Source organism: Balaenoptera borealis, assembly GCF_965194805.1.
Source record: "Balaenoptera borealis genome assembly, chromosome: 1".
NCBI classification, from domain to species: domain Eukaryota; kingdom Metazoa; phylum Chordata; class Mammalia; order Artiodactyla; family Balaenopteridae; genus Balaenoptera; species Balaenoptera borealis.
Window position 1 is genome coordinate 177,829,222 of NC_138860.1, and position 12,463 is coordinate 177,841,684.

Below are 12,463 nucleotides of genomic sequence, written 5' to 3' on the forward strand. Positions count from 1 at the left end.
GTAAAGAACCTGAGGATCAGACAGGTTCGGCAACTTGACCAAGGTGACAGTGGCTCTGGACTGCTCACCACCTTGGGAAGTGTTTAATGAAGCAGAAGTGCTCTGCCGAGGCTAGAAGGAGTTTAAAGAGGAGGGTGGTTCCATCTGACCTTCAGAAGGGCCCCAAATCCCCGCGGCTGACCACATGTGTAGGAAGGAATGTAGCCCGACATGTGTCTGTCCCCTCGCTGGGGGGCCCATCCCAGGGGTGGCCTCGGTTACCAGCTTGTGCTCCTCCTGGGGCCTGAGCTGCTCCTCCATTGCCATGTGCCTGCTGTCCCTGGAGCGGACGGAGACCGCGCGCAGGTGTGTGTGCGCAGGTGTGCGTGCGCAACGGGAGATCCTCTCTCACCCTCGCCTTTCTCTTCAGGTGGACCAGTCTGGCCTGGGCTTACCCTCGAGGGATTATTACCTGAACAAAACCGAGAATGAGAAGGTAGGTGTGCCTCTTCAGAGAGAGTGGCTCCCGCCCAGACCACCTCTCTCCATGGTTCGTCCCCCTTGGTGTTCCCTCAGTGTACACACCTCTGCGGGTCTTTGAAGCTAGAGGAGCATAGAGGTGTCGCTTACCTGGCAGTCCCAGGCAGGGGAAGGGTATCATTTGTCCCCATTCTAGAGTAAGGCTCTTGCATATTCAGGCACCATGGGCACAGGGGACAGGTGTCATTTGTCCCCATTCTAGAGCGAGGCAATGATAACGCCCACCACCTTATATACCCATCACCTCTGGCCTTCCCAGTAACCCTGCATATACTGAACATCTCTGAACTTCATTCGCCTTATGTGTCACATGGGTATTATTTTTACCTGGCCTGTTACAGAGGAGGAAATAAGGCTCAGAGATGCTAAGTGACCTTATCAAGGTCACACAGCCAGTCGTCAGTGGTGAGGCTGAGATTCTCATCCAGATCCGATAACTCCAAAGCCCACACCTTTCCCTCCCCCTGGCTGCCTCCCGTGATGTCCTAGGGAGACCTGGCCTGAGGTTCGTCGACTGTCCATTCATGATCCCACCCACTTGTATTGAGCAAGTGCCTACCAAGTGCCTGATGCTAGGGAGATAGTGGTGAACAAGACCAGCTTGGTCCCTGCCCCATGGGGCTTCGAGTCTGGGAGGGGAGGCAGATGTTGAGTAACTAACCACCCGATTAGAGGCACGATGATAAATTGTGAGAAGGGAAGGGTGAGCTGAGAAAGTAACCTGGGGACCTAATTCAAATCTGGGGGCCTGGTAGAGCAAGGGTGGATCAGAAGTGCGTTCCAGGAACTGAGCGATGGCCCCATTGGTGGCTTCCATGTGATGAGCGTCCAGGAGAGAGTATGGGCTGGGACAGCAGGGACCAACCCACTTGGGGACCTTTGTGGGCTTTATCCTGAGGGCCATGGGGAACCAGTGAAGGGGTGCACTGCCAAAACCATTCTTGAAGCTGGTTTCCAGCGGGTGTCCTGGGTGAAACCCCCCAGCCCCGTGGCTCCCTGCACGGGGCTGCAGCTGGCCTGCCCCGCCCTGCCCCCCTTGTCCAGTGGGCAGTGGGTAGCAGCCACTGACGGATGGGGGTGCTGGGTCCCACAGGTGCTGATGGGATACCTGAACTACATGGTCCAGCTGGGAAAGCTGCTGGGCGGAGGGGACGAGGACACCATCCGGCCCCAGATGCAGCAGATCCTGGACTTTGAGACAGCGCTGGCCAACATCACCATCCCCCAGGAGAAGCGCCGGGACGAGGAGCTCATCTACCACAAAGTGACGGCAGCCGAACTGCAGGTAGCTGAGCTCTGCTGACGCGGAGGCTGAGGCAGCACAGAATTCAGGATGGAGGGCACTGGACTGGGGTGTTTACACCCCATTCACCAGACCCTCAGAGCAACCCCATGAAGCAGGGATGGTTGCTGTCCCCAGTTCACAGACGGAACTGAGGCTTAGAGAATTAGAGTTGCCTGCTGAAGGCCACATAGCCAGGGACCAGCCAAAGCCAGTCTCTTGCCCTATGCCAGTCTGCTTTTCTGAAACCGCAGCCACCTGGGGAGACTCTGTGGTCGTGATAATACTGGCTCACATTGATTGGGCATTTCCAGTCTCTCAAGCTCAAGTACATCAAGCCTGATGCACAGCCAGTAAACGTGAAGGTTGAGTTCTGATGTCACCTCCCTTTTCCGAGCCAGGAGGTTAGGTGATGTGCTCGAGGCCTCTAGGCTCCTAAGTGGCAGGGGAGCTGGGACCTGGACTCAGGCTTGGCTCACTGGAGCTCTGCTTCTGACCACGACCCCTGGTGACCTCCTGGAGCTGTAACAGGGTTGGGGTCAGAACTGTGACGCTCTCTGCACTGGGTGTACCCTTCTGAGAAGTCGATGTCTCTTCTGTAGGTCAGCCTCTACCAAAGCCTGCCCCCTGGTGGCTGCTTGGGACTTGCAGGTAGTGAGTTGATTGCCTGCCAGTTCCTTCTTTCCAGTTCATGGCATGTTGGTGTCTAGCCTTCCCCCAGGCTCTGGGGTCACAGAGGAATCAGCAGAATGGCCTTAGTCAATCTTCCTATTTCCTGCCATCGCCCAGGAATGCTTGGCTAGGCCATGCTTCCCTGCTAGGAAGAATGTCCAGGCCACCTGTGTTGAGGCTTCACTCTTCCTCTGCCCAGCCGAGTCCTGCCCATCCATTAGAGTTTGGCTCATTTCTGCTGCTTTAGGGAAGAACACCTAGGTCCCTACCCCTTTTTCTCTCTCCATCCCTCCCTCCAACAAGTGTCTGTGGGGCTACCTTGGGGCCTTGCTCTTGACGTGCTTCCAGGCGAGTAAGGGACACCAACGAGGAAACAAGCTCAATCTCATTGCCGAGTGCTTTGGGCAGAAGAAGCAGGGCACTGGGGCCAGGGGCAGAGCTATGTCAGGGAGGGTGAGTCTAATGAATAAGTGAGCAAGAGCCAGGCTGACTGAGTGTCCCAGGCAGAGGTGCAGCCCACACAAAGGCTGGGGATGAGGGCAAGAGAGCCTGGCCTCCTTCTGGGTGCCAGCTGCCCTTTAGGTCCCCAGAGAAGCTGGCATCAGGGGGAGTGGTGCTGAGTGGATTGTTATGGAGATCAGCAGCCTGTGCTGGGCACCATCTGGCACTGTTTTTCCGCTCCGAGGCCAGGAAGTCGAGGGAGATGCTGTTTGTGCAACATGATTTGGTTTGCTCCAGCTGCCCAGTTCTCAGCCCAGAAGGGCTCCAGCAGTCCCTCTCCCCCCTGCAGTGGCCACGAAGCCAACTGACAGCCCGAGAGTGGCCGAGAAAGCACAGTAGCCCTGGGCACATCTGCCCCAGCGTGGTTTCCAGGCTCTGCCCCCAGATGTCTTTTCACCATTGCTTTTGCTCTATTCTTCCAAGCAAGCAAGGAAAGGCTTTTCCTCCCTCCCAGCTACAGAGCTGCCAGGGTGGGGAGGATTTCAGCAGAGGCGGCAGCCTGGAATTGTGTGAGTCCTGGGCTTGGAGTCAGAAGACTGCTCTGGCCCAGCCCCACCGCGAGCCTTGGGCAAGTCACATAACCCCCTCTTTGAGCCTTGGTTTCCTTCCTTGTAAAATGGGCTTTGCTTGCTCATTTACACCTGCTCCGTTGCAGAACACTGAGACAAATGAGGGACAGCCCCTGTCCTCATAAGGGGCAGTGGTTCTTAACTTTAAGTCACAGAATTCTTTGAGGACAGGTTGAAAACTGTGGCGCATCTCCCAGAAGAAATGGACATGGTTACATATAAAAGAATTATGTCTAGTGTTTAAAGAATTCCTGGACCCCTGAAGCCTGGTGTCCTGGATGAGAATTGGCCTGCCCTGCCCATGGGGTTGCATGACGGTGAGATAAGGCAAAGGATGAGATCTCATCTTGTAAACTGACATGCAATTCGAACATATTACAGTAATCGATCTTAGTATTATTCCTGTGTCATCCGTAATGACAGCCCACGTCGCCAGCCCTAAACCAATTTGATTCATTCCACCGTTGGACAGAGAATGTCTTTCTGTTCCCTGGTATCTGGAAATTTGGTTTTCTTCCCAGACTCCAGGAGGCTCAGGGAAAGGCGCCCCAGCCTTTCACAGTGTGGTTCTAGGAATACACAGTGGTTCCAGGCAAGCCCGCAGCAGCAGAGTCTGAATTCAGACCCATGAATCAAACATCCTTCTGTTGCTTCTCTAGAGGCTTGAGGACCTTCCTGTTCCTTTCTAGGACCTTCCACACCAAAAGTTGATTGGGAATGAGCCCCATCCTCTGCTCTAAATTCTTCAGCTGAGATAGAGCCTGGGGGCATCCTCTTTCCTCTCCCACTTTTGCAAGCCTACTTGAGCTGGGTGCTTGGTGACCAGCGGTACTCTTTGGCTGCGGGTGTGGAAAATAGAGCTCATCTGTGTGCCCCAAAGGCTTCGAGTCACAAGTGGAATGTCCTGGTTGGTTAAAAGAGCCGTCTCCATGGAGATGGACCCAGGCACTCGGGTTTAAGTTAGGTGTTCACTAAAGCAGTAAAGACTGAAAATGTGAAAATCCTGGTATTCAACATGCACCCTGTTTTCAGAGTTGTGGGAATTTGCCTGCACAGAACACCTGCTCTCCCTAAAGGAACAGGGCTTGTGTTAAGTACACGGGGATTTATCATCTCCTATATCTGTACCCTGATCAGAGAGTTCCAATCACCTGCAGTTTATGAAGCTCTTGTTAATTGTATAAACAGAGACATTTTGTAAACTTGGCGATTTTCCCGGGGGGCTTTGCCAGCAGGTCACACTGTCAGGTGGCTCTAAGTGTTGAGCCCTGTTTGACCATCTCACCTGGACACCTTCAAGTTTTGCAGCCACAGAAATTTGATGGGGAGCCCCAGAGGTCACCTGCTTAAGGAGCTCCTGCCAGGAAGAGAGGGAGGAATGGACAAGTTAGGGGAAAAAAGAAGCTCGATTTATTGCATAAGCTGTCCCGAGAGGCACAGAGCAGCCCACCCTTGGCAGGGATTTTTGTCTCCATTTGAGAGAAAGGCTGCAAAGTGACTTGAGGTCCAGAGCTGGTTCATGGTGGGGACCCCAATCTAGGTCTTCTCCAAAACAGGGCTCTTCCCAGCTCATCTTGGTGCCAGGCAGGTGGGGATGTACTGGGGCCCACTGGGCACAGCTCTTCCTAACTCTGTGGGTAGTTTGCAATAGGTCATGGTGGCAATGCAAATTATCCGCCATCACTGAGAGCCAGTTGTTAAATGTTTACTAGCACACCACTGCCCACGGGACCTGCCCTCCTCAGTCCTTTGAGGTCCTTGTTCCCCAGCAGCTGAGCTGCCCTTTAAAACCAGAGAGACTGTCAAGTGGGAGGTTTTTATGGCTGCCTCTGTCACTGAGAACATTATAAGTATTTACCAGCAGGTTATAGATTCATTGATGTCACAGATTGATTTTACGTTCTTAATTGATCTTCCCGTATGAAGGCCATTTATAAGGCATCTCTCGCTTCCTTTATTTGTCTTGCATTTTGCCCATTTTCAAGGGAACAAAGAACAGAATTTGGAATCAGTCCCAGGACCACTCTCGGGAGGCTTTGAGCAATGATTATAATAGCTAATCAATGATTATAATAGCTAGCACTGATTGAGTGCTTGCTAAATACCAGATACCATTGACATTACAGGCAGTTTTGCTGTAACAGTATATGCAGTCCTGAAAAACCTTGCATCCTGTAAAGCTACAGGACTGAAAAGAACTGAAAAGAACAGAACATATGGGGAAAATAGGACTAGAGCAGTCCATTCAGAAGCTGTGTAACTTGAGGACATTATGCTAAGTTAAATAAGCCAGTCACACAAGGACAAATACTGCACGGATCCACTTAGATGAGGTATATAGAGTAGTCAGGTTCACAGACAGAAAGTAGAATGGTGGTTGCCTAGGGCGAGGGAGGGGGATGGGGGGAGTTATTGTTTAATAGATTCAGAGTTTCAGTTTTGCAAGATGAAATCTGTGGATGGATTGTGGTGATGGTTGCACAACATGAATATATTATACTTAATGCCGCTGAACTGTACACTTAAACATGGCTAAGGTGGTAAATTTTATGTTACCACAGTTTTTTTTTTAAAGTTGTGCCACTTGGTCATCAAAACACTCACAAGACAGTAATTGGAACCGTGAGAAATAGCTCGCGTGGCTGGAGGCTGCCTGGTGGGAAATGGAACTCCTGGCTGTGGACGCGGAGACCCCGAAGACAGACAGATGGGAGCTCTATGCAGTGGGGCTGCCGTTAGGCGGGCCAAGGGCAAGTGCAGCCCTCTGGGAGCTGAGAGTTATGCAAAGTGGCATGTGCCTCTGTGGGGAGGGTTGTGTGCAGGTGCTCCTTTTAAATTATCTTAAAATAGAGCTGACTGGCTTCCTGTGTGGGCATCGGCTGAGCTGAGGGCTTTTACTCTCTTGCTGAGGTTATCATCCTATGCTTGCTTTTCCAGATCCCATGGCTGAGAAAGACCTGCTGTGGACCAGAGAATTCTATGCACTCTACTGCTGTTATTCTTGTAGTTACCAATCATACAGAAGACTGATCATATAGAATCTAGTTGATGTTACAGGACCACATGTTGAGTAGAACAGACAGGATTACTTGTTTAATTCTCACACTAACCCTGTGGGGTGGGTTTTATGATGATGATGAGCCTCACTTTTCAGATGAGATCCCGAGGGCACAGAGGGGCTCATCCACTTACTCCAGGTCACACAGCTAGAAAGCGTATGAACCCAGGAAGTTGGCTCCAGATTCTACACACATCCATTACAGACCCCTCTGAGGCTCAGTTTCTTCATCAGTAAAATGGGGATAATGGTACCTACCACCTAGGCTTGTCATGAGGTCCAACTGAGAGAAGATGTGTGTCACTGATGGTGGCACCTGGCACTGGAGGGGCTTGACCAACAGTGGCTGCCGCTGCTGTCACTGTGTCTCCTCTTATTCCATTTCAAGTTACAGTTTGGTGTTTGGTGCCTTACAGTTTTATGTACAGCGTCTCTGACAACAGTCAGCCAGCCTGGGTTTGACATCTGCCCAGTGCACCGTCAGCCAGCGCCCAGCTCTTTGCTTTGTCCGCGGTGAGGACTTGATGGCGCCTTCTTCAGAAGAACGACCTAGAGTCCTGGTCTCTGAGGAGAAGAGCCCAGCCAGAGTCACGCTGTCTGCTTCCCTTCCAGGCCTTGGCGCCCGCCATCAACTGGCTGCCGTTCCTCAACACCATCTTCTACCCCGTGGAGATCAATGAATCCGAGCCTATAGTCGTCTACGACAAAGAGTACCTGAGCCAGGTCTCCACCCTCATCAACAACACAGACAAATGGTAAGGGCACCCGGCCGCCTGGGATGGGCCTCTCGTGGGCAGCCTCTTGGTCACACACGGCCCCTCTCCTCAGCTAGGACGGGGGCCACACTGACTAGGAGCATGGGCTCTGGGCTGGCTTTTGTGAGAGGCTGCAGGGTACCCAGGCTCCTCCGCCCGCCAGCTTGGTAGCCTTGGGCATGTTTCTTTCCCTTTTTCGGGTTCATTTTCCTCATCCATAAAATGGGGATACAAATACAGAGAACTGAGTGAAATAATCTGTGTGAAGTATTTTAACACAGTGCCTGACACTGAATGGGACTCAGTAAATGTTAGCTAATAATTTAGTTAATATTTATGATTTTTAAAAAATATTTATTTAGTGGGCTTCCCTGGTGGCGCAGTGGTTAGGAGTCCACCTGCCAGTGGAGGGGACGCGGGTTTGAGCCCTGGTCCAGGAAGATACCACATGCCGCAGAGCAACCAAGCCTGTGCACCACAACTACTGAGCCTGAGCTCTAGAGCCCGCGAGCCACAACTACTGAGCCCACACACCACAACTCTTGAAGCCCGTGCACCTAGAGCCCGTGCTCCGCAACAAGAGAAGCCACCACAATGAGAAACCCATGCCCCACAATGAAGAGTAGCCCCCGCTCGCCGCAACTAGAGAAAGCCCACGTGCAGCAATGAAGACCCGACGCAGGCAAAAATAATAAATAAATTTTTTTAACTTAATTATTTATTTATTTGGCTGCGTCAGGTCTTAGTTGCAGCACGTGGGCTCTCTAGTTGTGGCATGCAGGCTGTAGAGCGCGCAGCCTTAGTTGCCCCCCGGCATGTGGAATCTTAGTTCTACCACCAGGGATTGAACCTGTGTCCCCTGCGTTGGAAGGCAGATTCTTAACCATTGGACCACCAAGGAAGTCCTATGGTTTTTGTTTTGTTTTGCTTTGTTATGTTTTGAGTGAAGAAATCTGAAGTTTATTTTGAATACTGTGAGGAACATTGAAAGCTTAATACTTTTTTTAAAATAATTAATTAATTAATTAATTTGTGCTGTGCCAGGTCTTAGTTGCGGCACGTGGGATCTTCTTTGTGGCATGCAGGATCTTTTTTTTTTTTTTACAAATTTCATTTAATGTCTGAAACATTTATATTAACATATTTCCATACAAATAACCCAAAGACAGTTTAGTATTAGTGGGTTTTTTTGTTTGTTTGTACTGAAGGTTCTTATCAGTCATCACTTTTATACACATCAGTGTACACATGTCAATCCCAATTGCCCAATTCAGCACACCACCATCCCCACCCCACCGCAGTTTTCCCCCCTTGGTGTCCATACGTTTGTTCTCTACATCTGTGTCTCAACTTCTGCCCTGCAAACCGGTTCATCTGTACCATTTTTCTAGGTTCCACATACATGTGTTAATATACGATATTTGTTTTTCTCTTTCTGACTTACCTCACTCTGTATGACAGTCCCTAGATCCATCCACATCCCAACAAATGACTCAATTTCGTTCCTTTTTATGGCTGAGTAATATTCCATTGTACATATGTACCACAACTTCTTTATCCATTCGTCTGTCGATGGGCATTTAGGTTGCTTCCATGACCTGGCTATTGTAAATAGTGCTGCAATGAACATTGGGGTGCATGTGTCTTTTTGAATTACGGTTTTCTCTGGGTATATGCCCAGTAGTGGGATTGCTGGATCATATGGTAATTCTATTTTTAGTTTTTTAAGGAACCCCCATATTGTTCTCCATAGTGGCTGTATCAATTTACATTCCCACCAACAGTGCAAGAGGGTTCCCTTTTCTCCACACCCTCTCCAGCATTTGTTGTTTGTAGATTTTCTGATGATGCCCATTCTAACTGGTGTGAGGTGATACCTCATTGTAGTTTTGATTTGCATTTCTCTAATAATTAGTGATGTTGAGCATATTTTCATGTGCTTCTTGGCCATCTGTATGTCTTCTTTGGAGAAATGTCTATTTAAGTCTTCTGCCCATTTTTGGATTGGGTTGTTTGTTTCTTTAATATTGAGCTGAATGAGCTGTTTATATATTTTGGAGATTAATCCTTTGTCCATTGATTTGTTTGCAAATATTTTCTCCCATTCTGAGGGTTGTCTTTTTGTCTTGTTTATGGTTTCCTTTGCTGTGCAAAAGCTTTGAAGTTTCATTAGGTCCCATTTGTTTATTTTTGTTTTTATTTCCATGACTCTAGGAGGTGGATCAAAAAAGATCTTGCTGTGATTTATGTCAAAGAGTGTTCTTCCTATGTTTTCCTCTAAGAGTTTTATAGTGTCCGGTCTTACATTTAGGTCTCGAATCCATTTTGAGTTTATTTTTGTGTATGGTGTGAGGGAGTATTCTAATTTCATTCTTTTACATGTAGCTGTCCAGTTTTCCCAGCACCACTTATTGAAGAGACTGTCTTTTCTCCATTGTGTATCTTTGCCTCCTTTGTCATAGATTAGTTGACCATAGGTGCCTGGGTTTATCTCTGGGCTTTCTACCTTGTTCCATTGATCTATGTTTCTGTTTTTGTGCCAGTACCATATTGTCTTGATTACTGTAGCTTTGTAGTATAGTCTGAAGTCAGGGAGTCTGATTCCTCCAGCTCCGTTTTTTTCCCTCAAGACTGCTTTGGCTATTCGGTGTCTTTTGTGTCTCCATACAAATTTTAAGATGATTTGTTCTAGTTCTGTAAAAAATGCGATTGGTAATTTGATAGGGATTGCATTGACTCTGTAGATTGCTTTGGGTAGTATATTCATTTTCACAATATTGATTCTTCCAATCCAAGAACATGGTATATCTCTCCATCTGTTGGTATCATCTTTAACTTCTTTCATCAGTGTCTTATAGTATTCTGCATACAGTCTTTTGTCTCCCTAGGTAGGTTTATTCCTAGGTATTTTACTCTTTTTGTTGCAATGGTAAATGGGAGTGTTTCCATAATTTCTCTTTCAGATTTTTCATCATTAGTGTATAGGAATGCAAGAGATTTCTGTGCATTAATTTTGTATCCTGCTACTTTACCAAATTCATTGATTAGCTCTAGTAGTTTTCTGGTGGCATTTTTAGGATTCTCTATGTATAGTATCATGTCATCTGCAAACAGTGACAGTTTTACGTCTTCTTTTCCAATTTGTATTCCTTTTATTTCTTTTTCTTCTCTGATTGCCATGGCTAGGACTTCCAAAACTATGTTGAATAATAGTGGTGAGAGTGGACATCCTTGTCTCGTTCCTGATCTTGGAGGAAATGCTTTCAGTTTTTCACCATTGAGAATGATGTTTGCTGTGGGTTTCTCGTATATGGCCTTTATTATGTTGAGGTAGGTTCCCTCTATGCCCACTTTCTGGAGAGTTTTTATCATAAATGGGTGTTGAATTTTGTCAAAAGCTTTTTCTGCATCTATTGAGATGTTCATATGGTTTTTATTCTTCAGTTTGTTAATATGGTGTATCACATTGATTGATTTGCATATATTGAAGAATCCTTGCATCCCTGGGATAAATCCCACTTGATCATGGTGTATGATCCTTTTAATGTGTTGTTGGATTCTGTTTGCTAGTATTTTGTTGAGGATTTTTGCATCTCTATTCATCAGTGATATTGGTCTGTAATTTTGTTTTTTTGTAGTATCTTTGTCTGGTTTTGGTATCAGGGTGATGGTGGCCTCATAGAATGAGTTTGGGAGTGTTCCTTCCTCTGCAATTTTTTGGAAGAGTTTGAGAAGGATGGGTGTTAGCTCTTCTCTAAATGTTTGATAGAATTCACTTGTGAAGCCATCTGGTCCTGGACTTTTGTTTGTTGGAAGATTTTTAATCACAGTTTCAATTTCATTACTTGTGATTGGTCTGTTCATATTTTCTGATTCTTCTTGGTTCAGTCTCGGAAGGTTATACCTTTCTAAGAATTTGTCCATTTCTTCCAGGTTGTCCATTTTATTGGCATAGAGTTGCTTGTAGTAGTCTCTTAGGATGCTTTGTATTTCTGCGGCATCTGTTGTAACTTCTCCTTTTTCATTTCTAATTTTATTGATTGAGTCCTCTCCCTCTTTTTCTTGATGAATCTGGCTAATGGCTTATCAATTTTGTTTATCTTCTCAAAGAACCAGCTTTTAGTTTTATTGATCTTTGCTATTGTTTTCTTTGTTTCTATTTCATTTATTTCTGCTCTGGTCTTTATGATTTCTTCCCTTCTGCTAACTTTGGGTTTTGTTTGTTCTTCTTTCTCTAGTTCCTTTAGGTGTAAGGTTAGATGGTTTACTTGAGATTTTTCTTGTTTCCTTAGGTAGGATCGTATTGCTATAAACTTCCCTCTTAGAACTGCTTTTGCTGCATCCCATAGGTTTTGGATCGTCGTGTTTTCATTGTCATTTGTCTCTAGGTATTTTTTGATTTCCTCTTTGATTTCTTCAGTGATCTCTTGGTTATTTAGTAACGTATTGTTTAGCCTCCATGTGTTTGTCTTTTTTACGTTTTTTTCCCTGTAATTCATTTCTAATCTCATAGCGTTGTGGTCAGAAAAGATGCTTGATATGATTTCAATTTTCTTAAATTTACTGAGGCTTGATTTGTGACCCAAGATGTGATCTATCCTGGAGAATGTTCCGTGCACACTTGAGAAGAAAGTGTAATCTGCTGTTTTTGGATGGAATGTCCTATAAATATCAATTAAATCTATCTGGTCTATTGTGTCATTTAAAGCTTCTGTTTCCTTATTTATTTTCATTTTGGATGATCTGTCCATTGGTGTAAGGGAGGTGTTAAAGTCCCCCACTATTATTGTGGTACTGTCGATTTCCTCTTTTATAGCTGTTAGCAGTTGCCTTATGTATTGAGGTGCTCCTATGTTGGGTGCATAAATATTTACAGTAGTTGTATCTTCTTCTTGGATTGATCCCTTGATCATTATGTAGTGTCCTTCCTTGTATCTTGTAACATTCTTTTTTTTTTTTTTAATTAATTTATTTATTTATTTATGGCTGTGTTGGGTCTTCGTTGCTGCACGCGAGCTTTCTCTAGTTGTGGCAAGCGGGGGCTACTCTTCGTTGTAGTGCGCGGGCTTCTCATTGTCGTGGCTTCTCTTGTTGCGGAGCACGGGCT

General features: G+C 46.7%; 1 protein-coding gene across 2 annotated transcripts in view; it reads left to right on the forward strand.

Annotated features, from left to right (window-relative positions):
- Positions 1-12,463, forward strand: part of ECE1 (endothelin converting enzyme 1) — a 119,728-nt gene that overhangs the window by 85,498 nt on the left and 21,767 nt on the right. For both annotated transcript variants that reach the window (XM_082372731.1, XM_082372730.1), the window contains exons 7-9: positions 410-475; positions 1,613-1,804; positions 7,214-7,356. In XM_082372731.1, the coding sequence (XP_082228857.1) occupies positions 410-475; positions 1,613-1,804; positions 7,214-7,356 (401 nt within the window). The remainder of the gene's footprint in view (positions 1-409; positions 476-1,612; positions 1,805-7,213; positions 7,357-12,463) is intronic.